This window comes from Phocoena phocoena, chromosome 3 (genome assembly GCF_963924675.1).
Source record: "Phocoena phocoena chromosome 3, mPhoPho1.1, whole genome shotgun sequence".
In the NCBI taxonomy this organism is placed as follows: domain Eukaryota; kingdom Metazoa; phylum Chordata; class Mammalia; order Artiodactyla; family Phocoenidae; genus Phocoena; species Phocoena phocoena.
The window spans coordinates 93,490,146-93,517,921 of record NC_089221.1 but is presented as its reverse complement, the minus strand read 5'-3'; the positions used below and the strand labels follow the sequence as shown (position 1 = coordinate 93,517,921).

Sequence of the window (27,776 nt, the reverse complement as noted above, 5' to 3'; positions counted from 1 at the left end):
AGGAAAGATAGTTGTTAATTAAAACAGAAAAGGAAAGCTACTAGCTTTGTAGAATCCTTAAGTAATCTTCCTAGATATGCCTTGACCAAATGACAAGATATAATTAAAGAAGAATTAAAAAGTTAATTTTCATCAGTATCTGGTAATGAATACTTAAAAGGGCAAATGAAAAGTTCAAAATGATTTTTTGAGGTCCTTTTGTTTTGCTTTTATTACCCCATCATGCCAGGTTCTTATTATCTTAGATGCTTAATGAGAATAACACTGGCAGGAAGTTTACTTCCCATAAAACCCTTCCATGAGAAAAAATTAAACTTTTATTGAATTTAAATTCATTCTTAGAATATATTTCAAGCAATGCAACATACTATAATTACTGAGAACAAATTTTCATAAATTACAAAATTACAAAATCTCAGAAAGAAATCACCACTGAAAAAAAACCTCTGTAGTAAAATTTAAGATAATTACAAAAGGAAAAATTTAATTTTCCATATATACCCAATTATCCTCATAATTTAACAACTCTCTAAAACATGGTATCCGTTATTAATATAAGCCAACGGTTTTAAGGTGGGGAGAGGAACCTATGGAGAGAATTACTTCAGGCTTTTTATTTCTGAAAACACAGATAGCTATGCCTTACTCCTAGATTAAGATTCAGTAGGTCTGGGATGGCCAGGAACATGCATTATTATAGAGATCTGCAAAGATTATGATTTGTACTCAATATATGGGAATTACTGTTCAACGGAATATTCAATTGGGGTATGGATAAATGTGGGAGTTTGAAAACATCCAAAAATTCTTTAACACTCTTCCCTTCAAGGGGTGGAGCCTAATTCCCTTCTCCTTGAGTGTGAGCTGGACTAAGTGACTCATTCTAGCAAATAGAATAAAGTGGAAAAGATGGTGTGCAACTTTGGAGACTAGGTCATGAAAGGTACCTATAGCTTCCTGCTTGCCTTTTCTTCTTCTCTTCTGAATCACACACTCTGGGAGAAGCCAGCTGCCACATTCTGGGAAGAATAAGGCAATCCTGTGGAGAGGTCCAGATGGCAAAGAACTGAGGCCTTCAGCCAACAGCCAGAGACAAACTGAGGCCTCTAGCCAACAGCCATATGAGTGAGCCTTCTTGGAAGCAGATCCTCCAGCCCCAGTAAACCTTAAGATGACTGAACCCCTGCCAACAGCTTAACTACTACTCCATGAGTGACTAGGAACCAGAACCACTCAGTTAAGCCACTCTCAGATTCTTGACTCTCAGAAACTATGTGAAATAATAGATGTTTCAGGTTGCTAAGTTTGGGAATCATTTGTTATGCAGCAATAGATGATTAGCATCCAGCGTTCCATAGAATGCCTAGTCTTACAAAACCAGCTAATTACCACCTGGTTATACAAGATCACAGAGGGAAATTGATATGATTAAAAAAAAATCTACCAAGCCCAAGGCTTCCTGGATCACATGAAGTATTCACAACTCTGGTGCCAATTAAGAGTTGAGATTTTAGAAGAGAAATAAAAACATGGGAAGTAAATTACTGTTCATAGAGATACCATAACATTTTAGTTTACTACATACACATGGCCTAAGACATTAGAATACTGGGCTCCGGAAAATGTCCAATAAAACTATAAAGGAGAGGGACCTGGATGGTCATAATGGATGACCATTATCAAAGTAATAGTCTAGTACTCTCTAAAGAAATATCTAGGAAGAGGGTCAAAGATAATACAAAAATACTTTAAAATGTTTTATAAATATTTTAAAGCAACATGTCTCAGAGTTCAAATTTCCTAACTTATGGATAGAAACCTAAATGAAGCAGGCATTGGGCCATATGAGTATCCATGGGAACCACGTTCCAAGCACAGAAAACAACAAAAGCAAAGGCCCAAAGATGGGAATGGGCCAGCATATATGAAGAGCAAGAAGACAAGAGTGGCTAAAGCACAGTGAACAAGGAAAAGAGTAGTAGAAAATGAGATAAAAAAGACTGTCAGAGACTAAATCAGGGAAAGAACTTTGATTTTTATTCAAAGTGTAATTGAAAGCCATGGGACAGCTAAGAGAAGCGAAGTGGCATGATCCAATTTCCTTGTCAAAAGGATCAATCTGATTGTTCTCTGGAGAACAGACTAGTAACATAAGAATAGAAGCAGTTAATAGTCCACTGTAATAGTCCAGGAAAAAATGTTGGCTTTGACTAGGATGGCAGCAGTAGAGGAAATAAAACATGTGAGATTCGGGATTTATTTAGAAGGTAAAACTAACAAGATTTGCTAATGGATTATATGTGGGGTATGAGAGCAAAGTCAAAGATGATTTTATATTTTGTTGCCTTAGCAACTAGGTGAATGGTAGTACCCTAGAGTTAGATTCAGTGTGCCTGGGATGGCCAGGCACATGCATTTTTAAAGAGGTCTACAACTGATAATGATCACTAAGGGAACACTAAGGAAAAAGCAGGTTGAGAGAGAGGTAGAGAAACAGAGAATCAAGTTGTTTGGGGAATATCTAGTTTTATTCCCCTAACAGACTCCCAACCGGAGATGTCAAGTGGTGAGGTGTATTGAAGTGAGGGGGGAGTTCAGGATTGGAGATGTAAAATTAGGAGTCATTTTAAATAAATATTTAAAGCTTCGACTAGATGAGATCCATCTAAGGAGTAAGTGTAAATAGAAGGAAGGTCTGAGGATTGAGGCCTGGGACATTCCATATTCAGAGGTCAAGAAAAAGAAAAAAATCCTGCCAAGGAAACCAAGACATACCAGCCAGGGCGATGAGAAGAAAATAAATCAAGTATGGAATATCAGAAGTTAACTGAAGAACATGTTTCAAGAAAGGAGTGATCAAGTATAGTAATAATAATGCTGAGAAGTTCAAGTGAGGGGATAAATTACTTGACATCTAAATCCCTGCCAGTAATGACCTTTTATTATCATCATTCTACCTTTTGCCTAAAAGCCTTCAGGGTCCTAAAACTCACCCCTGATTGCCAATATCCATTATAACCAACTAACGAAATCAGAATAAATCATTAGTGAAAATATGTCATGTGACATAACGCAGGTACATGTGAATCAGAACTTAAACCTATATAACTAAAGGTATACTAAAATTTTCCACTTATTGAATGAATAATCTAGAGTTAAAGTTATTAACATTTTTTCCCTGTTTTGAAATAACAAATCTCTTTGAAAACCCAAGATACTCCAGGGGTAAAGGTGATGCATAGGGGGTAGTATATTTATATCACAAATTTTATACACATAAAAATACTTTTGCATATAACTGTCATATATTCACAGACCCCATGAAACTATTCTGGAGACATTAGGTTAAGAGTCCCTGATTTAATACAATACTTATCTATTCTACTATGCTAATAAGAAGATCCTGATTTGTACATTTGAAATAGTACTCCAAAAGAACAAAATATTGGTTGTGAACAAAAAGTGAATTTTGAATTTTATGAATTAAGCTACACTTCTATCATAATAAATAACTTCAAGAGTAATACAAAAAACTTAAATAAATTATACTTACCACTAACATTTTCAGTTAAAATAAGGTGAAAGACCTGAGCAAAGGCATCAACATCTTTACGCAGCCATATGTCAGAAAGACAAGCATCCATTTCCTTTATTAACCATGGTTCAAGGCAATTCACATCTTTTTCTGTCTTTAAAAAGAAGCAAAGATTATAAATTACTTAACAGCTTAACCTTTGCTTGCAAAGAACATGAGATGGCCATAACGGCCACAAGAACTACTAACCATTCGGTATTACAGCAAAGGCTTTGACATAAAAGTTTCTCATCTCATCACAAACATAATCACTCACAATATTGTATCTTGTTTTCACATTCATCTTTTATCTGAGAATGAGCCTGTCAACAAAGGAGTATGATACAGTCACAATATTAACTGTGCTTCTGAAAGAATGTTGCTAAATGTACCTGTCTATCAGTGGTCTTATGTCCCAACTGCACAACAGAGGAAACATCACCTGGAGCTTTTCAACACTGAAGCCACGTCCCACCCCAGAGCAAGTACTTCAGAATCTCTGGAATGGAGGCCAGATTCCATAGGACTTTAAAAGTTCCTTAGGAGATGTTACTGTGCAGCCAGGCTTAAGAATCACTAATTTAGGGACTTCCCTGGTGGCACAGTGGTTAAGAATCAGCCTGCCAACGCAGGGGACACAGGTTCGAGCCCTGGTCTGGGAAGATCTCACATGCCACGGAGCAACTAAGCCCGTGCACCACAACTACTGAGCCAGTGCTCTGGAGCCCGCGAGCCACAACAACTGAGCCCATGTGCCACAACTACTGAAGCCCGCATGCCTAGAGCCCGTGCTCCACAACAAAGAGAAGCCACCACAATGAGAAGCCCACGCACCACAAAACAAAGAGTAGCCCCCACTCGTTGCAACTAGAGAAAGCCCACACTCAGCAATGAAGACTCAATGCAGCCAAAAATAAACAAGTAATTTTTTAAAAAAAGAATCACTAATTTAAAATGGTCAAAATGCTGTTCACTGAACCCAATGGATGTTCCCTGCACTAAATAACAATTTTTAAACATTCTTTAAAAGTACACATTCTTTAAAACTATAATTCATTTGGATGCCATCAGAACTTTAAACACTGGGAGAAAACTGCAAGCATATCTGCATTATGTAGCTTCTCATGCTCAAAAGAGTTAAATTCTTTTTCTAAAAAGTGCATAGTCCCAGCCATCTCACTAATCACCAATGCCTTTTAAAGAATTCTAAACCAGAATCAAAGACCAGAAGGGACCTAGGAAATCCGCTGGTTCCAGTTTTCAAACAGACTCCAAGGAATCCAAAGTAGCAGAAGCCCCGCTTAGGGGTGGGGATGGAGAGTGATGGATGAGCAGGCAGGATTTCTACAAAATATTTCATTTGTAAAAGATATTGTGGCAAAATAGAAGGGAGAAAAGCAGAGAGAAAAAGAAACTGAGGTCTATAGTGGGTAACTGATTTTACAGATTCACATGGCTTTGTGGTATAAACATCAGTCTTGATTACTTGCCCTAATACCAAGAGGCTTTTCTCAGTTTTTTCCTAACTTAGCTTATCTTGCATTGCTTAGCTCATAGGTTCTTAAACTTCTGAGATGATAAAATATCTAGCAATAATAATGTATGTATATATACATAATATCTACAACTATTTTCTTCACAAAATTTATAGAAAATATTGAAATAGTTTTAACTCAGAATGAAACAATAAAAGATGTTGTATTATTTGAAAAAAAAGTGTGTAGAAAATTATTCTGAAAAATGTGTTGTAGTCTAAGATAAACTAAGGGAATTATGCCTTAATAATGTAATAAAAAATATAATCTCATAAAATGTTCTTTAAATTACACAATTTTCACTCAAAATAGCAGTGTGAAACCACTGAGGTCTTACCAACTGACTGAAGACGGCATCACCACCATCATCCAATAAATCATTTTCTTCAGTTACATTTGGGACAGCTCTCTGTCTCTGAGATTCAGGCTTGAAAGTATTCTCTTGAGCTGAGTACCATTCTGTAAGTGTGGTTTGTTGTCTTTCTTCTAAATTAATTACCAAAGAAAATAAGTAGATAAATTCTTTGCTTTTTGAAATATATTTCTTTGTTTAAAAAAAATTAAGTGAATCTGAAAATACCTAAAAGTTGGCCTTATTTTAAAGTTACTTTTTAAAAATATATTAATTAGGAACATTCAATAAAATGTGTTATGCTGAACCAAAAGGAGACATGAAACTGCTTTATAAAACCTCATCTATTCATCTACTAGTAAGAAGTTTACTTCTGAATCAGGACATAATTTAATGAACAGTATTTTAGCCATATAACAAATACTGTTTAAATCAATGACTAATATGCATATAGCACTTTGTAGAAAATCATTTATTGAATTTCTACCACCATTCTGTTTGAGATACAAGTTATATTCAATTTTCATCTTCAAAAGTTTTGAGAACCAGAAGTTTTATAATTTACATATTAGTGATTCAGCACTGCACTGTGACACAGGCATTGCTAATTGCTTTTTTCAAGTGAAGAATCCAAAGAAGTTAAGATTATTTGTCCAAGGTTATACTAACTAAACAAAGGAATCAAAGCTTGAAGCCAAGTCTTCCATCATGAATAATGTAATTAAAAGTAAGCAAAAGGAACTTAACCTTAATTCAAAAGCTGAGATATAGTATAAATCATAAGAGATGTATTAATAGGCAAGTAATGTTAAATTCAAAGTACTGATGCAATTCATAACAATATCAAGATTTGAAAAACTCAACAATTATACCAAAGATAAGCCTGTTATTACTCATATGCTACCCTTTTCACTTCCTCACCCACTCCCCACTCCCACTCTATAACATATGCTGGGGACAGCCAGCACAAATCTTCTGCCTCCTTAAAATAGTGGTTGAATGTTTGGATACAGACACACTCAGCCTCCTCAACTCTGGCATCCCCTTTCAATTCCTCTCTATAGATTATAACTTCTAGACATAAACCAGAATGTAGAACTTCCATATGGGACAGTATTCTAATATAATATTCTACAACTATACACAGAGAGAAATACTTTCAAGTGTCCTTGTATCTGCATAGTATAAGACTGGAGTACTCCAAAAAGTCAATATCAATAGTAATTTTCTTTTATATTTGTTTGATAAAAAGCTTACCTCGTTGTTTTTCCTTTTTGTATTTTAACATTTCTTTGTTTGTGTATCCAGTAGTTCTTAAAATGTCTTCCAGAAACATTTCTTTTACTTCAAATGGTCTTCCCTGTACTAAACAGGAATTTTTTCAAACAGTCAATTTGCATCTTAGAGATAATTCACATAAAAACATGAGATTCTCAAATTAATAAATCTGAGTATTAATCCAAAGGCAATTCCACAGGTCAAGTGATCCTCATATTGTCCTTTAAATATAACTCTGATCTATATTTTAGACAACTGTTCATTTGCATGTTTTTTTCCAGTGTTTACTATTTACTTGATTGTTTGGCATCATGCTAGGCACTAGGAATATAAATGGTAAGCAGAAACAGAGTTCCTCCTGCTCTCTTGAAGCTTGAAGCTTGTAATCTAGCAGGGGAATCTGACATTAATCCAATAATCCAAAACATCAATGTAAAAATAAAGTTGTAAAAAGTCCTGTGAGAGAGAAGTACAAGATACCATGACAGTACATAATAGGAGAATTTGAAGGAATCAAGAAAAGCACCCTCACTGAGAAAAATGAGAATCAAGAGAAGGGAGTAAACAAAATAACTAAGCTACACAGAGAGGAAAGAGTATACTTTGAAGAAAAAAACAGTATGTACAAAGCCCCTATGGTGGGAAAGAGTATGATGTTCTCAAGGAACTAAAAGGCCAAGCTAGTTGGAACATGATGTGAAGAGGGGTGTGAAGAAGGGATTGTAGTTCAAGATGAGGCAGAAGAAATAGATAAGTCTTATTAAGGGTTTAGGTCTTTATTCTGAGGTAAAGGTTGTTCAACGTTTCAAGCTCATGAGAGTATTTAACATCATCAAAATTCCACTTCAGAAATCTGGCTGAAAATTCCACGTTGGCTGCAACATGGGGAATGGATTTAAAAGAAACCAGAGTGGATGAAACAGACCAGGTAGGAGCAATTACAATAGTTCACGCTGAAGAAGACAATAACCTGAACAAGACTGGTGATAGTAAAAATGGAAGGAGACAGACAGACTAGATAGATGGGAAGTAAAATCCACAGAACTCAGCATTAGATTGGATATGGAAGAATGATAAGGAAGTGTCAACCACAGTTCTTGAAAGTCTGGCTTACAAAACTCAATGGATGATGTTGTCATTTTCTGAGGCTGACAAGGAAAGCTAAAAGAAAAACAGGTTGGCTTGTGGGAGCCAGGGTTTGGTTTTAGACATGTCAAATGTTAGGTGCCAAAATGACCTTCAATTAGCAGATGCATAAATTTTATGTGCCTTACCACCCAGTAATATTATGAGCAAAAAGACTTACAGGTTTATGACTTAAGTGATTAGGTCAATGGTATGATTAACCAAAACAGGCAACACAAGAGAAGCAGATTTTTTAGAAAGGATTAAGTATTCAGTTTGGGCATATTAGAGGTGAACTGCTTATAAGCAACCAAGTCCAAAGCTCTGGAGAACAGTTTGAACTGGTAAATAAAGATTCAGGAGCCATCAGTGCAAGAGAAAGTAGAAGCCAAGGGCAAGAATGAGATCTTCCAGGAAAACTAACTGTGCACCCCCAGTACCTAGTAGAGAACAGCATAGAGCAGGAAAGAGAGAAAAAGCAAAGAAATCAAAGAAGGAAGGGAAGGGAAAGGGGATGGGGAAGGGCAGGGAAGGGCAGGGACGGGCAGGGAAGGAGGAAAGGGAAGGGGAGGGAAGGGAAGAAGAGGAAAAAAATGGGTCATGGGAAAAATCCTCAAAAATATCAATATTTAAGCACCATGCAAAAGAAGAGAAGCCCACAGAGGAGACCAAGAAAGTACAGGCTGTAATACAGAATGAGACTTAGGATGTAGTTCTGGCAAATAAATTATGGGATACGAGCATTTCACAAAAAAAGGGTAACGATTATGAGAAATACTACGGAAAATATAAGTAAGATTTTTATGTAAAATTAAATCAATTTCAAAACAATACTGGTAAGAATGCACAAATGAATAGCCCCATAAACTGCGGAAATGTGAATCATTTCAGCCTTTTGAAAAAGTAAAATGACAAAACCATCTTACTGTTAAAATTAAAAATAGATACATTCTTTTACTCAACAATTTCACTTTCAGGAATCTATCCTTAGAAATAAGAGCACCAATATATAAGAATATATGTAGAAGGATGCTCATAACAACGATGTTTATAGTAGGGGAAAGGGAGAATCCAGGACCAATCTAATGTCCAAATATTAAGAAATGGTTAAATAAATCATGGTATATTCACACTAGGAAATATAAAAGCAGTTCTTTAATATAATGAACTACATCTAGACTTCTAAACTGGAGAACTGCTCATGATATACTGTCATATGAATAAAGCAAATTGCAAAACATTGTATATGGCATGTGCCCATTTATGTAAAAACCATTTTCTATAAACCCAATATATATGTATATATTTACCTATGTTGTATGAGCATGGACAAGGTGAGACAGGATATACACTAGGCTTCAATATCAAGTAATCTCAGGGAAGAAAAGATATGAAATGAAAAGAAGACAGGTGATTGTGAACTTTTTCCCTGAATGTCTGTACTATTTCACTGAGGTAAACACATACAACTTTTTCAATTTTTGAGAAGGAAATCAATAATTTTTTTAAAGATTGGTGGAAAAACCAGATTTGATTAAAGGATAAGGACAAAAATTAAGTGGCAACATATTTAGAAGTACATGGGAGGTAAACACGGGCATTAAGACTACTCTTTGAAAGAGTCTAGCAATAAAGGCAAAGCTATAGGACAGAATTTAAAGGGGAATACAAAATAAAGCATATCTCCTTTTAAGACTAGAGAGCAGGCTTACTACACAATACCAAAGAGTTATAGATGGAAAAGGAGAGGATGAAAATATATAGAGATGACTGATTAAGCATATTTCAGAGAAAACATAAACAGATGCTCTATACATCAGAACATTCCCCAATTTCTATTATAATAAATAAAATCAAGCCAAAAAAGTATTCTTTCATACAAATCCTAGAAGAAATCTGACAGTTTAACTTACTGTATGTCACTGGACAACTCCCGAAATATCTCATAAAAAGATTTACATCTAAGGCAGCACTAGAAAGAATTAGTTTCAAAGTTGGGTACTTCTGCAACAAATCTCTTAACTTTGTAAGTAAAAAATCACTAAACCGATCCCTTTCATGTACTTCATCCTGCAATAAACAAAAACAAAACCATGGAACAGTTAAAATACAAAAATAAAGTCTTTAAAATTATGGAGCTGCTGGGTTTCACACTAATTCAAGTTAAATGTGGACACAGCCAATTAGTGAAAATTTTGTATTATGGACAATTTAGAAATAATCAGACATTAACGACCTATTGTGGGTAACAAAACACTGCCCTTTTTTCCACAAAAACTACAACAAATGCTGAATTAGTGGAGTCTAATTTAATGTAATTTTAATAAATACAAAATCTATTTTAATATGCTTCTGTTAGCATCAGGACCAGGTGCATCCTGTGGTTTGAATGCACAGAACTAATAAGTTTCCAAAAGCTGCCCTATCACAAGCTTATAAAACTTAATCTAAGTTTTCTGACACAAACTGGATAAAAGCTTAGAATTCTTTAACAAGGTGGTAATTCATCTACTTATTTCATCAGGAGCTAGTTAATTTAGCAGCTTAACCATGAAGTTAAATGACTTTAAAGTATGCCTCTAAGATTTGGAAGAGAAATCAGATGACTAAGCACAGAAAAAAAAGAAAACTTTCACCATTCTGGAGAACTCTTAAAATACATGTGCCATTTTTATATATAAAAAGCACTTTTTAAAAAACTATCTACTTATTTTATTTTCACTCATAAAACCTGATGGTAAGAATATCTTTATTTAATATAAAATATTTATTTCTAACAATTATGGACAATAAAAAGTAACTTGAGGGACTTCCCTGGTGGTCCAGTGGTAAAGAATCCACCTTACAATGCAAGGGACACGGGTTCGATCCCTGGTCAGGGAACTAAGATCCCACATGCCGCAGGGCAACTAAGCCCGCACGCCACAACTACTGAGCTCCTGAGCCTCAACTAGAGCCCACATGCTCTGGAACCCGCACGCCACAACTACAGAGCCCACATGCCCTGGAGCCTGCACACCACAACTAGAGAAGAGAAAACCTGCAGGCCACAACTAGAGAGAAGCCTGCTCCACAACGAAAGATCCTGCATGTCTCAACGAAGATTCCACATACTGCAACTAAGACCCTAAGATCCGACACAGCCAAAAATAAATAAAATAAATAAATAAATAATAAATAAATCTTTAAAAATAAAAGTTTAAAAAAAAGTAACTTGATTAGAATAGCCTGTTTTAAAAAAATTGGTTCTCATTTATATCCTATTCTAAAAATTTAATTAGATATTTAAATTTAAATATTCTTACCACAATAACATGTGTCACGGTTGACAATGAACTATCTCCTGCCATCAGAGTACGAAGCAATACCCCATTGGTGCAAAATGTCAGAAGTGTCTTTGGAGAAACCCTTTTTAAAAAATCAAAATAAAGTTCATAATTACAAATCTTTTATGTAATTAAAACAAGGTCATATATTAAATGCTAGTGTCCTTTGTACTTTAATAAGTGTTACTAATATAACAATGTACTAGTATATATGCTTTATTAGCAAAGTTATGTGAAATATGTATTTTATGCCTGATAATCTCACAAATTTATTATTACTAACAGCCTTTTATTAATTTGTAATTATTTTGTTAAAGAACTTAAAAAGATTTTTTTTAAAGATCTTAAACATTTTTTACTTGGGGGAAAAAAGTGTATCATAAATGAGATTAGCTTTTTGAATCACTATATCCAAATAACTGTGAGCAAAGAAATGGTACTACTTCTCAAGAAGGTACTACTAGCATTACTACTACTAATAATAATAATCAATTCAGTCACTAACATTTACTGAGTGCTTACTATAAACTTCACATCAAACCTGTGCTCTAGATGCTTTCATTAGCCCCATTTTATAGATGAGGAAACTAAGACTCAAAGAGGTGAAATAACTTGCACTTTATCATGAAACTATGAAACAGGATTTCTATCTACGGCCCAAACTCTTTTTCAAGCTATTTATTTATTCAAAACCTAAGTTTAGACATCAGCTCAATGGCCTATTATAAACTTACTTGGAGCAAAATGATCATCTAACTTTTCAACTAACACATGCTCTATATTTAGTGAAATATAAATATTTAGTCTTTTCTGAGAATGATAAAAAGCTACAGGTGAATTGTCTTTACCTGCTTTCTAAACGGATCTGATACCCAATTGTCTGACCAATCCTTTCTCTTCTCTCTGCAGCAACTCTTTCAGCCACAGCAATAGCTGCTAATCGTCTTGGTTGAGTACAAAATATACGGCAGGGGATACCATTTTTAAAGCAATCATCTAAAAGGAACTGAGGAATCTGAAACAAATTTTAAAGTACTATAAGACAACATAATTGTATATCCAGAAAATCCATGTCAATCAACTGAAAAACCATCAGAACTAAAAAAGTTATGTAACATGTCCAAACATAAAATAATCATAAAACCAACAACTTTCATGTAACTGCTAATAATCAGCTAAAAAATGTAATTTAAAAAGATCTTGTTCACAATAGAAACTAAAACTAAAACACTCAAAAACAAAATTATAAAGAAATAGTTAAGGTTTACATGAAAAAGATTATAAAACACTACTGAAAAACCAAGATTATAAAACACTACTGAAAAACATAAAAGACGGGAATGTACTAGAAAAATACAACATATTCCTGGATAGGAATAATCAATATTGCAAAAATGTCAATTCTCCCCAAGTTATCCTATAAAGTCAATGAAACAACAATCAAAATTCCATTGGAATTTTTTAAATAGTGAAAAATATAAAGAAACCAGAAATAGCCTAATACCAGGATTGCAGACACTTTTCTATAATTAAATTTAAACAGGTCAGAAAGATTTAAAATAAAAAGTAAAAGTCTTCCCCACCCATACTACTACCAATAGACCTCTCCATGAAAGTAACTACTGTTAATTTTCTTATAAACTCTTTTGGGGAAAAAAAAAAAGTTTATACAACTTAAATTATTTGTGTATATAAACAGGTCTTTATTCACACAAAGTCATTATTATACTTAATGTTTGTAATTTGCAGATGTCACTTAATAACACATCAGATCTACCTAATCCATTTTAATAGCTGCACATTCCATCTTATGGATATGCTATAATTTAACAAATATGACTATACATTAAGTAATTTCCAGTTTGTTTAGGCTTGTTATTTTTGATGCTGTTGCTTACTATTAAAAAGAATGATGCAGTGAACATCTATCTTCAAATACTTACGCAAAGACTAATATATGTGGAGTCAAAGAGTATACAAATTTAAATTTTCATAGAAAAATTATCAATCTGCTCTTCAAAACAATTTATACTTTTACCAACAGAGCAGAAGATGCTGTTTTCCCAACACCTATGCAAATGCTGGATTTCATCAATTTTTAAATTTCAGCCAATCTAATAGTTGAAAAATATAATTATTGTTTTGATTTCATTTCTTTAACTATGAGTGAAAAGGACATCTTTTCATGCACGTCTTACCCTCCAGGATTTTTTAAAATTTGACCAGTTCATTCGGAAGCATAAATGCAAACAAACTGCTAAGAAATATCTAAAAAGAGAAGCTAATAATAAAGAGGAATATTATGCTACATACTGTAAAACTACAAAATGCAAAAAGTGAGATCTTGGTGTAGGAACAGATAATTAAAAATACATAACAAAAATTCCAGAAATATACCCAGGTACTATAGAAATTTAGTATTTGATCAAAAGTAGTATCTCAATACATGCACCCCAATGTTCACAGCAGCACTATTTACAATAGCCAAGACATGAAAGCAACCTAAGTGTCCATCAACAGGTGAATGGATAAAGATGTCGTGGGTATATATATATATATATATACACACACACACACATACATACACACACACACACACACACACACACACACACGTACACAATGGAATATTACTCAGCCATAAAAAAAGACTGAAATGTTGCCATTTGCAGCAATATGGATGGACCTAGAGAATATCATACTAAGTAAGTCAGACAGAGGAAGACAAATATTATATGATATCACTCATATGTGGAATCTAAAATATAATACAAATGAGTCTATTTACAAAACAGAAACAGACTCAAAGACATAGAAAACAAGCATATGGTTACCAAAGGGAAAAGGGAAGAAGGGATAAGTTAGGAGCATGGGATCAACAGATACACACTACATAAAATAGATAAGCAACAAGGATTTACTACATAACACAGGGAACAATATTCAATATCTTGTAATAACCTATTATGAAAAATAATCTGAAAATAATTATATATATATATAAATGAATCACTTTGCTGTACACCTGAAACTAACACAATATTGTAAATCAACTATACTTCAATTTTTAAAAAGTAGCATCTTAAAATCGGAGGAAGGGATTATTAAATGAAAATTATATTGGAACACTAGATACTAACATAAGGAAAAAAGTTAGATTCCTACCTGATATGACACAATAAAATAAACTCCAGATGGATTTTTAAAACTACAAATATAAAAGTATTAGAATAAAATATTTGTAGGAAAATGTTTTTTAATCTTGGGGTAGAAAGTGATTTTCTGAGCATGGCATGAAGCCCTAAAAAAAGACTGACAGATTTGACTAAATAAAAATGTAAAACTACTAATCAAGATACCATAAGCAAAGCTAAAAAAGCAACCAAAAAATTGGGAGAAATTGTTTTTAAGATATCTAACACATAACAGCCATGTATCCATAATGTACAAAGCATTATTAAAAATAAATCCAAAATGATTAAACCTAAAGAAAAATAAGATATAAATAAGTAACTCACAGAATATAAATAGATAATAAGCAAACGAAAAGATACTCAACTAAGAATCAGAGAAATTAAAACATTATTTTTTGCTTATCAGATTGATAAAGGTAAAAAATAAATTATATCCATTGTTGCCTAAGTTTTAGAGAAATGGGAACTTTCAGTACATTCAGTACTATTTTAATATGATAAGTCTTTCTTGAATTAACAGACAGTAACTAGTTAATCTAGCTACTAAAATTTTAAATGCAATATTTTTGATCCAGCATTTCCACTTCTAGGAATTTATCCTATTAAAACATTCCCACAAATTAGAAAAGAAATATTAGGATGCAATATAATAAAGTAAGTACAGAGTAAGATTCCTGCTCTGCCACTTCCTAGTTATGTGAATTTGGGTAGATTAACATCTGTAAGTTTTAGTTTTTATTCCACATCTGTAAAAAGAGATAACAACAAGCCTACATATCTTGGGTTAATAAGATGTTTAATTAAGATAACTGTTGTAAAACTTCAGCACGCAGTAAACAGTCATTTATTTTATCACTGTTATTACAAAAATGCTCAGGAATGCTACTCAATTGTTTAAAAAATGAGGTCTATCGCTAGGTACTAACACAGAAAAATATTCAATATCAATTAAGTGAAAAAAGCAAGATGCAAAGCGTATACATATTATCCCATGTTTGTTTTAAAAATAATCTATATCAATACTGTAAAGAGAACAAAAACAAAACAAACAATCCCCCGAAAAACCCAGAAACATATACTCCAAGTTTCTGACAATAAACCAGGGAGAAATATAAAAACATTATATTTTCTATAATGTTTGAATTTTATATAATGAATATGAACATTCAAAAGGCAAATAAGGGTTTCCCTGGTGGCGCAGTGGTTGACAGTCCGCCTGCCGATGCAGGGGACACGGGTTCGTGCCCGGTCCAGGAAGATCCCACATGCCACGGAGCGGCTGGGCCCGTGAGCCATGGCCGCTGGGCCTGCGCGCCCGGAGCCTATGCTCCGCAACGGTAGAGGCCCACGTAACGGGGAAAAAAAAAAAAGGGCAAATAACTTCCTAATGCTCCCAAAGGAAAGATGAAAATGGCTAATGATATTAACTTCAAACTGTCATATCTGTATTTCATAGGACAGGAACATTAGTAATTTTACTTGAACTCCTTGAACAAGATACAATTATTTCTTAGGTTTAAACCCATTTAGATTAATAGTTTCTTTTGAAAAGCAAAGAAAATAATATTTAATTCCTAACTAAATTCTCCAGATCTTTTCATACCTAGTAAAATGATACACATAATTGTGAAAATAGACATCCATAATTCCAGTATACAAATATCCTTAGGAAGAACACTCAATTTAAATAAAACCATATTTGTTATATTTTATCAAAACTTTCATTATCTCTATTTGATATAATTAAAATGGCTACAATTAACATCAACTGACAAAACTTTCTAATACTAAAACAATTATAACAATCTAAGACATCTGAACAGATTCTTTGGCATGACTCCATGGAATTTCACTTAATCATAATCATATTGAAGAAAAATCTTATACATTGTCTTCATATAAAAATTTCATCACGTTTGTAATTAGTTTTATAGGCTCATGTTTTAGGTATAAAGAGTTACACTTCTGTGAAAATGATTAAGTCCCACAAGTAAATAACTGATAAAGTTTATAGTCAACCTCTCCTACCACCTTGCCTTATTTATCTAACTTTATGAAACCAACCAATATAAGCATAGGAAATCTTAAGCAATTGTCAAAAGCAAATTTATTTGTCCATAAAAGAAAAGAAGAAAATGTAAAATTATACTGACTATTCTATCTGCACCTCAATCAAAATCAAAGTAATTTTACTGTTTCAACATGCTAACATGTTAAAGAATATAAACAAGAAAAGGTCATATCATTGTACCATGCTTACTTCCAACCTTGTCAGCCTATGAGTGAAACTTCATAACAATGAAGTACTATGATTCTAAACATCCAAGTCAAACATGTCATATTAATCCCACTTTATGTTAACTTTATATTAACACTTCTTGTTGTTATCAATATTACTTTTAATTTAGCTATGTAAAAACACTATGCTAGGCACTTCACAGACATTACCTCTAAACCCCACCTCGAATGGTAGCAATTGTTAGTAGCATTTTATAAATGAGGACTCTGGCTTCAAGAGTTACAAGTCTAGCCTAAAATTTCACATTCAATAAATGTGGAAGCTGGAATCCGAACTGAAGGTCAAAGTCCATTTTCCTTTCATGATACCAAATCACAACCTCACCTCTGTTTAAATAAAGCCCTTATGTACTAATTTAAGAATAAATATTTTAAAACATTACCTTTCTACAAATTCTCAAAATGTACTTCCAGTAATAATTTATTTCTGAAATAACCATTAAAATAAACAAAAGTTCCTTTTTTGTTTTTTGTTAAAATACATGTAGTGTAAATTTGACATAAAACTATCACGAGATAAAATAATTTTTTCTTCTATAAACAACAAAGAAGAAACAAACCTGTGTAGTCTTTCCAGACCCAGTTTCTCCTACAATCAAAACTACTTTATTTTCCTTAATTATTTTAACAATTTCTTCTTGTTTCTCAAACACTGGCAGAGACTGCCTGAAAGAATCAAATTCAGATTCTCCTCTTTTCACTGGAATCTGAGATATGCCACTGTTGAGTCGCCCACTTGTCTTGCTCATTTCCCGGTTTTCTTTGAAAATGAATAAGAGAACAAAAAAATTTATGATCAACAATAAAAAGAGTTAAAAAACAAAAATAAGTAATTTCTAATGTAATTCCTTTCAAGTGCTTCTTCTCTACTCAGTCTAAAGTTAAAAAGCAATGCCTCAGCTGTTGTACTGCCACACAATATTCTTAGAGAATGTTACACATTTTTATATCAATCAGAAGGCAAATTCCCCAAAAGTATTTCCGGTGCACAATGTTTAAAAATGAACAAAAACCAATCATTCAAAAATCATTAAAAATAAAACCCAATTTTGATATCCTAAAATAATTTTCAGCTTTGTTTCTATCAATTATAACACAGAAAATTATAATTTTAGAGTAGGAAACAATGTATATTATACTTATAAATTCTGTTACATACAGTATGAAAACACATATGAAAAATAAAAAACCCTCTATGTTTAAAGTTAGCATGTAAGATCATGTGATCAAACAGAATAATATGTGTAAATATAAGGTCCTAATGATTAACAAATCTAATTGTGCATTTTAGCCAACATCTACATTTAAGCAGATAGGAATACAAAAGGCATGATGTGCTTTATACTCTTCACATAACCCAAAATATTTTTATGTGCATGTATTTTTAAAACTCCTTGATAGCTAGCACCATGCATTTCTACATTCTGCAAACGTACTCCGCCAATAAAAATTATGCAGATTCTTTCACTGGAGATAATAAAAGAAATAACTTTCTCATTAGAAAAGTTATTTTTCCAAATAGTAAAATTACTTCATTTTATAACCTAAATATATTTATTTATCTACCTTTGAACAAGTTAATGTACTGAAGACTCTGTCCTGTCTCTTTCCAGAAGCTAAAGTCCCAATTCAAAATCCCACTCATTAGTGTGTCACAGCAGCATAATATAGGAAAGTTCAGACTTTGGAGTCACATCCCAGCTTTGTGGTTTACTGGCTGGTTGAGTGGCCTTGAACAAATTTAACTTCTCTGAGCCCCAGTTTCTTCACCTGTGAAATAGGGGAAATTCTTACCTTGCAAGGGTTGCTATGAGGCTCTATGTAGAGTTTAGTATACTGTCTAGCACACAATAAGTGCTCAATAAATGTTTAGCTATTACTGTAACACTTTACAAAAAACCCTGTCTAACTTAATGACATGCCTTAACACTGCAATTCATTCCAAAATCTTCACAACTCTTAATCATTTCTAACCAACTATTCAAATTGAGAAATCATATTTCATGTTAGTTTTTAAAAATAAATTTTAAGTGGAAAAAGAACAGTCAAGAAATAATAGGATAAACAAGGAAGCTCCCCAGAAAATACATACCAGCTTCAACTGCAAACACATTTCCTCTTTCTGTTTTAGGCAGAAGTTCAGTACGCTCTTTACTGGTGACAGGAAATCTTTGAATTAGGCTCCTAACAGCATGTTTTGCATTATGAGTCAAATTACAGGTCATCATTGCATGAGCTGTTTCTGATCCATCTTTCTTCTTCACAGTTAGGTATCTACTTGCTCCCTTTCTGAATATTAATAAAAATCATTTATTTACTATATATAGTCAATTTGTTCACATATGATGTATGGCTACTTAGAAAACATGTCTCAAGCAAAACACTGAAAAAGATCAAAATGCTTTGGGATAAGATGCTGGAAATTCCAGAAAATTCAGTAAAGAGGAATTTAATGCTAAACTGGCCACAAGACCATTTTCAATTAAAATTTCAAAATGCTGCAAATCCAATTTTAAATCAGCAAAAAAAAAAAAGGCTTACTTACCCTTAAGTGTTAAAGTTTGTCTTAGCAGGCTTCATGGTGGATGAAACATCACCAGTTAATACATGCTGGGAAACATATAGAGGGAGAAAATCAATTTGAACAATAGAATCTAAAATTGATAATGAAAACATTATAGTGGTCCAATTATAACAGTGGTCCAGACTAATATATCCCACTGAATGTTTCTCCAGTATGCTGGTAATGTCACACTCCCATGAAAACCTGTTAAGAAAGCCAAGTTTAGTGGCTGGACCAAAAAAACATAAATCAGCACTACTGAAAAGTATTTTCAGATGTATACTGGGGGAAAAAAAAAAAGAAGTTTTTCAAAGCTTCTGACTCTAGCCTTCAATTATAAGGTAATGATGATTTATAACTGTTCTCAAGTTACCTGATGTAGGTATATTTACTTCTTTAAATGGTCCTAATTGTGTCTTTGATGACTTCTGTAGCTTTAGGAGTACTAACTACAATGTTATACACACAGGAAGTCCTCAAACGTATTTTGAATGATTTAATAATACATGTCTATAATCTAGTACAATGTAGTACTGTAAAGAGCTTGGGTTATGAAAGCAAACAGACTTGGATTTGAATCCTATCTCTACCACCTACTAGCTGTGGGACCACAAGCAAATTATTTAATAGCTCTGAGCCTAAGATGATGATGATGATAATAATAATAATAATAATACCTGCCTCAAAGGACTCTTCATATGATTAAATAAGATAATGCATGTAAAGGGCAGTATCTGCTACAAAGTACACATTAAATAAATGAAAGATATTATTATAATTATAGCCAGGAAAAAATATCATTTCTTGTACCAAAAATAGTTACACAAAACATTTCATAAAATGTTTTGCCATTTGTTAATGCCACTATCATATTATAGAAATGAGCAACAAAGCCACAAATACAATGAAAATTATATATATAATTTTACTAATTCTAAACTAAATTTTAGAATTTTCCTAATTCCTAAATCTAATTTAAATATTTTCAACAATATCTTCACTATAGAGTGACATGAAACTGAAGATTAACCTATACAGCTTCAGCTATCTAAGTCTTCTAAGTGAGGTTTTCAATTTACCAAGATTTTTAATTTCTGGAAACTCCTCAATGAATTATACCCTTTCTATGCCATCATCTACTCCTGGACAAGTGCTTAGTGATGCTTAAATGATGGCATAAAGATGAGCTTATTAAAATCTAACTGATCTAGAAATTTTAGTCATTTCCATGGTAAATCAGAATTATTGGATTCTAGAGATGTTCTCTGTAGTAGGTTCTTTTCCCATGGACTTTTCTGAAACCTCAGTACAGTCATGATAGACTCAATTATTCATTCCCCTTCTGTTCCATGTACTTCATAAAATTTTAACTATAGAAGGCCAGAAGTGTGCTGAAATGAGCACTAGAGCAACAGTCAGGAGGCTTGTGTTCAGCTAGTAATAATCTTTCAATTAACGAGCTATGTGATCAAAAATAAATCATTTTACTTCTCTGACACAGAATTTTAAAACCTCTAATATTTCTATCAGCTCCAAGATGCTTTAATTTTCTCAGAAATCATCTCAGGAAAGTTTTGCTATATTTCACCTTTAATTTTATTTTATTCATTCATTCAATCATTCATCATATATTGATTACCTACTGTATGCCAGGCACTATGCTAGAAGCTACAATTACAAAGTTGAGGAAAATATACTCTTTCCTCAATAAGCTCACAACTAAAATAACAGGTCAGATTGAAACTTTCCTAACATAGGTTGCCTAATAATAATTCAGCATTAATCTATAACAATAACTCATACTAAGCGAGTGTGAGTACTTAGTCATTACCATTTACAATTTACTAAATTCAGTTTGAACCCAGATGGTGGGACAGAGAGAGAATATCAACTTGATAGTTTTTATGTTTTAGTAAAAAAATTCTACTATTAGTGCTATTAGGGCTCACTCCTACCCCATTCAACACCACAGTGACACTGATATATAATTAAAAAATTAGTGAAATTTTGGCAAAATATTCACCTCATTATTGTGTGGATGAAAACATTCAATATAGTAGAGTTGTCCTACTATGTAAACTAACACACTGAAATCTCATCATCATGCTTTCATTCCAAGGTAACCAACACTATAATTTGATGAATATCTAGTAGTTCCCTTTACACAGCAAAATTGACTAGAAACTACCTGCACAACATGGAAAAGATGCTAGATAAATGAACTTCACAAGAATTTTTTAAAATAATAACATGTAAGCCCTATATGCCATATTTAAGTATAAAAGTAAATGGCCTACAAATACAGATAAGAACATCATAACTTCTAACTTTCAAAGGGAAAAGTAATCATGCATGTTATAATGAACTTACATTTCAATAGCTTCTTCTTTTTAAAGAAAAATGATGATATAACTAATCAAATTTGATGCAATTTTAATATTAATAAATGTTTCATTTACACAGCATGTTACTGAGTAATCTACCTCAAATACAACCATACACCTTGCTATTCCCCACTTTACAAACCTGAGAACAGTTTAAAAATCTGCTAAAGAGCCAAAATCTGAAATCACTGCTTATAAAGCTCACATCCACCAAGGAGCTAATGCCTCTAAAAAAAATACACATTTGTTTGATGTCTAGTATATACTTAATTTCATATCCCTTTAATTTATACTTCCACTAAGCAGACAGATGCAAAGATCTAACTCCAAACCATTTTCTCCTCAATACTGTAATACAAAATTACAAATTTATTAAAGTTTGAATCATACAAATTTGTGCTTTATTATGATTACCTAGAAAATAATAAACCAAACGAGTTAATTTTGTCACTAAACACAATTATTTTCATGTGATGCTATGTTTGTGGTAAATTTTTTTCTTTTTGTGACTTAATGGACAATAAGCAACTTAGAGATGAGCTTTATCCAATATCTCTGTCTTAACTCCTCGCAGTTCCTAAAACACTGTTATGAACTCACTGTGAAAAACAAAAATTAATTAGCTAAACATTAACTAGGTCTGATTGCTGGCTCTGCCACCTGCTAGCTGTGTGATCTTGGGAAAACTATTTAATTTTCTAAGCTCGAATTGCCTCATCTGTTATACAGGCACCAGGTATTGAAAAAATAGAACCTACCATACAAGACTGTTGTGAGGATCAAATAATCTACTTAAAGCACCTAGCACAATGCCTGTTGCACAAGAGCACTTAATAAACGTTAGCTACTGTTACTATTATTACTGCGCACTGTAGGTGTTTATTTAATGGATATCCAAAACTTCACTAACAGGGTTCATCACTTTTAACCCATTTTCTGTTTTAGCTAGGGGAAGAGAGGTGAAGTGCGGTATGCAATCTTCCATGGCAGGAGGTAAGGGAGGCAGTAACTAAGATCTGAAAGGGGGTCTTGTTGTACAGTAGAGCCTCCTGGTCAGGGTGAGTAGAATAACTGGATACCTATTAAGCAGCACCTTCAGCAATCACAGGATAAAAAACCTGTACTTGGAAAACCTGCTTTCATACACTTTATATTTTCTCTTTCCACAAGTTTTTAACAAAGTTCATCTTGTAAATTTCTTTTTGTCTAACTTGGACTAAGAAGAATAGGAAAGAATTTTGTTTTATTCATGAACAAATTAAAGACTCAGAAAAGTGTGCTCTTAGAACCAAAACACAGTGACATAGGTTGAGGAAAAACAGAACAAATTACAAGGTGAAATTTTGGGTATGGGAAAACTTGACTGGAATGTCTAAGAAAACGTTAGGATATAGTGAAGAACACAAAATGGGGGTGTTACTCCAACAAGAGTATTTTTACCAAAAGATGAGCAATTATAAAGAAAATAATCAATTCAAAGTAAACCCAACTCTCTAAGAGGAGATGAAAAACAAAATCCAACACATGTGGCTTCATTTTGAAAGAAAGGAGATTTTAAAAAATTAAAAAGTGATCAGAAAAAAAAACCTGTAAATTATCACACAGTAAGTCTGGAATCTGTTTTTTAAAAACCTTGTAAGAAACTCAAAATAAACTACGGGATCACAGAATCTTAACCAACACATAGAGATTAACTCCTTCATTTTTTACATTTAAGAAAACAGGCCTTTAAAGTTAAGGGACATGACCAAAGCTAAAGAACAAAGCAGTGACAGACTGGGATTAGAATCCAGGTTTCTTGTCCTTTCCTCCACACCTCTCAAATAGGCATTATGAAATCATAACACCAGGCACAAAAAAAAAAAAAAAAAAACACACAACAGAAAGACTAACTTAACAATTATTAACTAACTTAACTATCCTAAATTAACAAAGTTAATTCTAGGAGGTTAAAAATAAAAGATCGTTACTCAAGAGTGAACAGAAAAACCCATACAAGTCAGGTACAAATTCTCATATAAATGAAAAGAAAGGATTTAAGAAATATATTCAAAGTGATTTAGTTCTTTATATATGTAAAAAGAAGGAAAGGCATTTGAAAATGACAAGGACCACTAGAAAAACACTGTACTAAGTTTGCTCAGAGATAAAAAGGGATTGGGAAAGAGCTAGGACATTTACGAAGAAGAGGATTTATGGAGCACTAGATATAGGGAGTAGGGATGAGATAATAGGTGGAGTTGCCTTGATTCCCTTAGCATCTCTTTCCTGTTTCCTCTTTCTGTCTCTTCAATGTTTCTTCATCCCCCTTTTTTTGTCCTGATAACTTGCTCTCCCCTTCCCCCCCAAACTTTTTTTCATCTCTGGACCATCCTTTAAAGGATCATGCTACTGAACAAAAGTAGAGGTAGTCTAGTAGTCCAATGGACTGCTTTTCTAAGAGTAATTTCTAAAGGTCATTTCCAAGTTCACTGTTTAGAATTAAAAACCCATATGTGACCACAGAAATGATGTAGCTGCAGAACAGTGTGTTTATAACAGATATTTTCTAGTGCAGGCCCACAATCTCTTATCTACTACCCTTAAATCCAAACAGCTCTGAAAAGTGGCAGACTTCTGAAAGTCTGCAGCAACTTCATTTGGCAGCAAAGCCTGGTTAAATTAACATGAAGCTATTTATGATCTTTATTTACCTTAGTGTGAATAGTCATACATTTTTCAGCAAGAAATATAACATACTGCTAATATACCCTATTGCCTTTCTGAAATCTGAAAATCTGCATCTCAAAACATATTTGGCCCAGGCCCTTTTGGATTGTGGCCCTGCACCTTATTTTTATTTTCAAGTGCAATATTTTACCTATCCAGATGACTATAATATGGGTGGGACCTTTCCAGGATGCCAACACTGGTTTCAGTTATGTTCAAAGTGCACATGCACCTAAGCTACATCCCTTGTCTCAGTCAGTAACTGTACCATCACTATGGTGGACATTCATATGCAAGACATTGCAACCTCAGCTACTTTCACCTTAGGACCTTCTATTTAGTCATTAATATATTTACTCAATTAAGGCTTTGTTTTCCCTCTTCTTAACCTAAAAGCTGGAAGCTGAAATTTCATCTTTTTTTCCCCCAATCTCAGTGGTTCTCAACCAGGAGCAATATTGCTCCCAGGGAAGATTTTGGAAATGCCTAAAGACATTTTTGGTTGTCACAACTGGGGGTGGAAGTGTTACTGGCATGTAGTGGGTAAAGGCTAGGTATGCTACTAAACATCCTACAATGCACAAAATAGCCCTCCACAATAAAGAATTATACAGTCCAAAACGTCAATAGCACCAATACTAAGAACTCTATATCAGTCCCATCATTCTTATTCCCAAAATGAAATAACTCCACAGAATTTTAGAGTTCTTCAATATGGATGGCTCAAATGACTTTTCCCCACTATGGATAAGTGATCTTCAAAAAATATTTAAGTTTCCTCTTGTTCAGTTTTATTTAATCAGTTCTAATCATCAGATTCGTGACTTGGTATGAAAAAAAACAACAAGCATGTGTTCTAAAAGCATACCATTATAGTACAGTAGCATCAAAAGAGATAAGTTCTGTAAATAATTGTACTTATTATTTTTAGTCCATCCATTCTTCAAGAAAAAAGTTTTGGTTTCCATACAAGAAGAGAATACCTTTCTCAATGCAATCAACTTCAACTTTTAAACCATTCTCTTTATATCTTAAAATTTACCTTCTTCTCCCACTCTCCCCCAATCAGGGAAAACAAAAAAGGGGGACAGTAAGAAAAGCAAAGAGCTGAGTTTGGTACAGACATGAATCAGATCATCTACACACAATATAATTAAGGATGTGAATCTAACTAAAGCAGTAATAACTAGTCAAAAACATTTCTCTTTTTCGGTAAATAATTTTTTCAATTAAGAAAACTTGTCAGCTTACCCTTTACTTTTAGAAACCAAACCAAGAGACTGACTCAATCGATGAATAAAGGCTCTTTCCGTACTGGTCAAAGAAGAAGGAAATTCCATTTCTACATGGAAAAAAACACAAAGCATCATTTGTGGATCGGCAATTTTCCTTCAAGGTACTTCAATACACATATATGTTTATAAAATATGAAAAATCATATAAACATATAATCAAATTATCATATTTTATGTGAAAAACAGATATAAGCATTCCTAGGAGATACTGTGGGTTTGATTCCAGACCCTTGTAATAAAGTGAATATTGTAATAAAGCAAGTCATACAAATTTTCTTGGTTTCCAGGGCCTATGTTATGTTTACACTACACTGTAGCCTATTAAGTGTGCAATAGCATTATGTCTTAAACAACAACATACACAATTAATTTAAAAATCCTTTATTGATAAAAAATGCTAACCATCATCTGACAACATGGAGTTGCCACAAACCTTCAATTTGTAAAAAAGCACAGTATTTGCAAAGCACAATAAAGTGAAGTGCAATGAGATATGCCTGTACTAATTAACCACTGAATGTCTACCAGAATTCTGATATTAATAACATTTAAACCTAAATGTGATAAAGGACCCTGATGTTCACCAAAGATTAGTCCTCTTGTGCTGAAATCTTGAGCTCCTGATGAACATATTTTACTATCTTAACTTACTTGCTTAACCAACAAAATGTTTATTTCCTTCAAGGATGAGGTATGCTCAAGTATTATGAATGCTCAGTATCAGATTCCAGTGTCTTTGCCTTCAAAAACTGCATAGAATCCCTATTTCACTGTCTCAGACTGGATATGATGCTGTATATTTCTGGGGCTTCACCTCTGTTTAATGAAAGTTCAGAATCACTCTGTCCAGGTCCTTTTTTGCGGGGAGAGGGAAAGACTCTAAGCTTCCAGAATAAGGGGTCCTCTACTTAGAGGAGCAAATCGGAATGAGCTCTCAATATCCTGTACTGATCACAGGTCAGCTGCCGGTTCTGCACTGTGTGACCCAAGACAAGTAGCTTTCCAACCTTAAGAGGTATGGAAGACGTTTCGTCTAACAGAACGAGTTTCTTTTTTTTTTTTTTAAGTGTTTAGAGTGATACTTCCAGGATGTAAACAAAGCAGTACATATTGCCACTGCATTTATTCGTCGAATTTCCTTCTGTTCCTCTACTTCCGAAACTCAAACTAAACGTACCTCGATTAAGGCTACCACCACCTCCTTTAAAAAAAAAAAAAAAAAAAAAAAAAAGTAGAGTCTTAACAATACCTAGAAGTTGTGGCAAAGCTACCGAAAGGCCTCTCCCTGGGGAAAGAAATGCCTCCTGCAGTTGAGCAACCTGATTTTCGTGTCTTCGGACGCCAGACAAGTGCCCCGTAACCCGGCTGAGCCGCAGGACGCCACGGGGCTCTTCACATCCCCGGGCAAGGCTCACAACTCTGGCCCCAGCCCCGCGCCCGCTTCGCTCGGGCCCGGTGGACCGCCCCCGTCTCCCCTCGCTCCGGTGAGGCAGCCCCTTCCCACGAGGGACCGGGCTTCCGGGAGGTGGGGCAGCCGGCGGGGTCCCTGTCGGGAACCTCACCTCTCTGGTCCCCGTATCGGAAACGCTCCAGAGCGATATTGACCGCGATCTTCACCTCCTCGTCTATACGAATGTCCTTCAGCCCCTTGGCCCGGCCGCCTCCCGCAGGGCCACACGGCGCCGGGCCGCTACCGCCGCCCCCTCCAGGAGCCGACGGCCGCTGGGAGACGCTACTCGGCCTGGGCATGGCCCTGAGGAGGTGTTCTCCTCGCGGTACAGCGGCCAGGCCTGCTGGCTGACGGCCAACGACAGGGAAAGTGGGCCTCGGGGGCCTTGGCGGGGCCAAAAGGCTCCACAGGCTGCCTGCGCTGGATCGGGCTCACCGGAAAGCTCCCGGTGTCCACAGCAGCCGATGAGGCGCCGGCGGCACTAGAGCGCCAGCCGGGCGGAGAGCGCGGGCGTGATGACGTCACCGGGGCCGGCGCCGGTGACCTCAGCACGCCGACTGTCCCTGGCGTCCTGCGCGCTGCGTCCAAATCTCCAGCTCCCTGTCGAGCTGGTTCTTCCTGTTGTTTCCTGTCCCCACGCACCGCGCCCCCGCCACCGTCCCGAGGGCCTCTCGTTCAACTACTTATTCAGTC

The 27,776-nt window shown here is 34.4% G+C and overlaps 1 protein-coding gene across 1 annotated transcript in view; it reads right to left on the bottom strand.

Annotated features, from left to right (window-relative positions):
• Positions 1–27,564, bottom strand: part of YTHDC2 (YTH N6-methyladenosine RNA binding protein C2) — a 64,890-nt gene extending 37,326 nt beyond the window's left edge. The window contains exons 1-10 of the mRNA XM_065874043.1: positions 27,196–27,564; positions 25,590–25,680; positions 18,775–18,971; positions 17,243–17,442; positions 12,039–12,205; positions 11,170–11,272; positions 9,778–9,934; positions 6,719–6,826; positions 5,447–5,595; positions 3,554–3,689 (exon numbers count right to left, since the gene is read on the bottom strand). Of these exons, the coding sequence (XP_065730115.1) occupies positions 3,554–3,689; positions 5,447–5,595; positions 6,719–6,826; positions 9,778–9,934; positions 11,170–11,272; positions 12,039–12,205; positions 17,243–17,442; positions 18,775–18,971; positions 25,590–25,680; positions 27,196–27,382 (1,495 nt within the window). The 5' untranslated portion in view covers positions 27,383–27,564. The remainder of the gene's footprint in view (positions 1–3,553; positions 3,690–5,446; positions 5,596–6,718; positions 6,827–9,777; positions 9,935–11,169; positions 11,273–12,038; positions 12,206–17,242; positions 17,443–18,774; positions 18,972–25,589; positions 25,681–27,195) is intronic.
• Between the last annotated feature and the right edge of the window lie 212 nt (positions 27,565–27,776).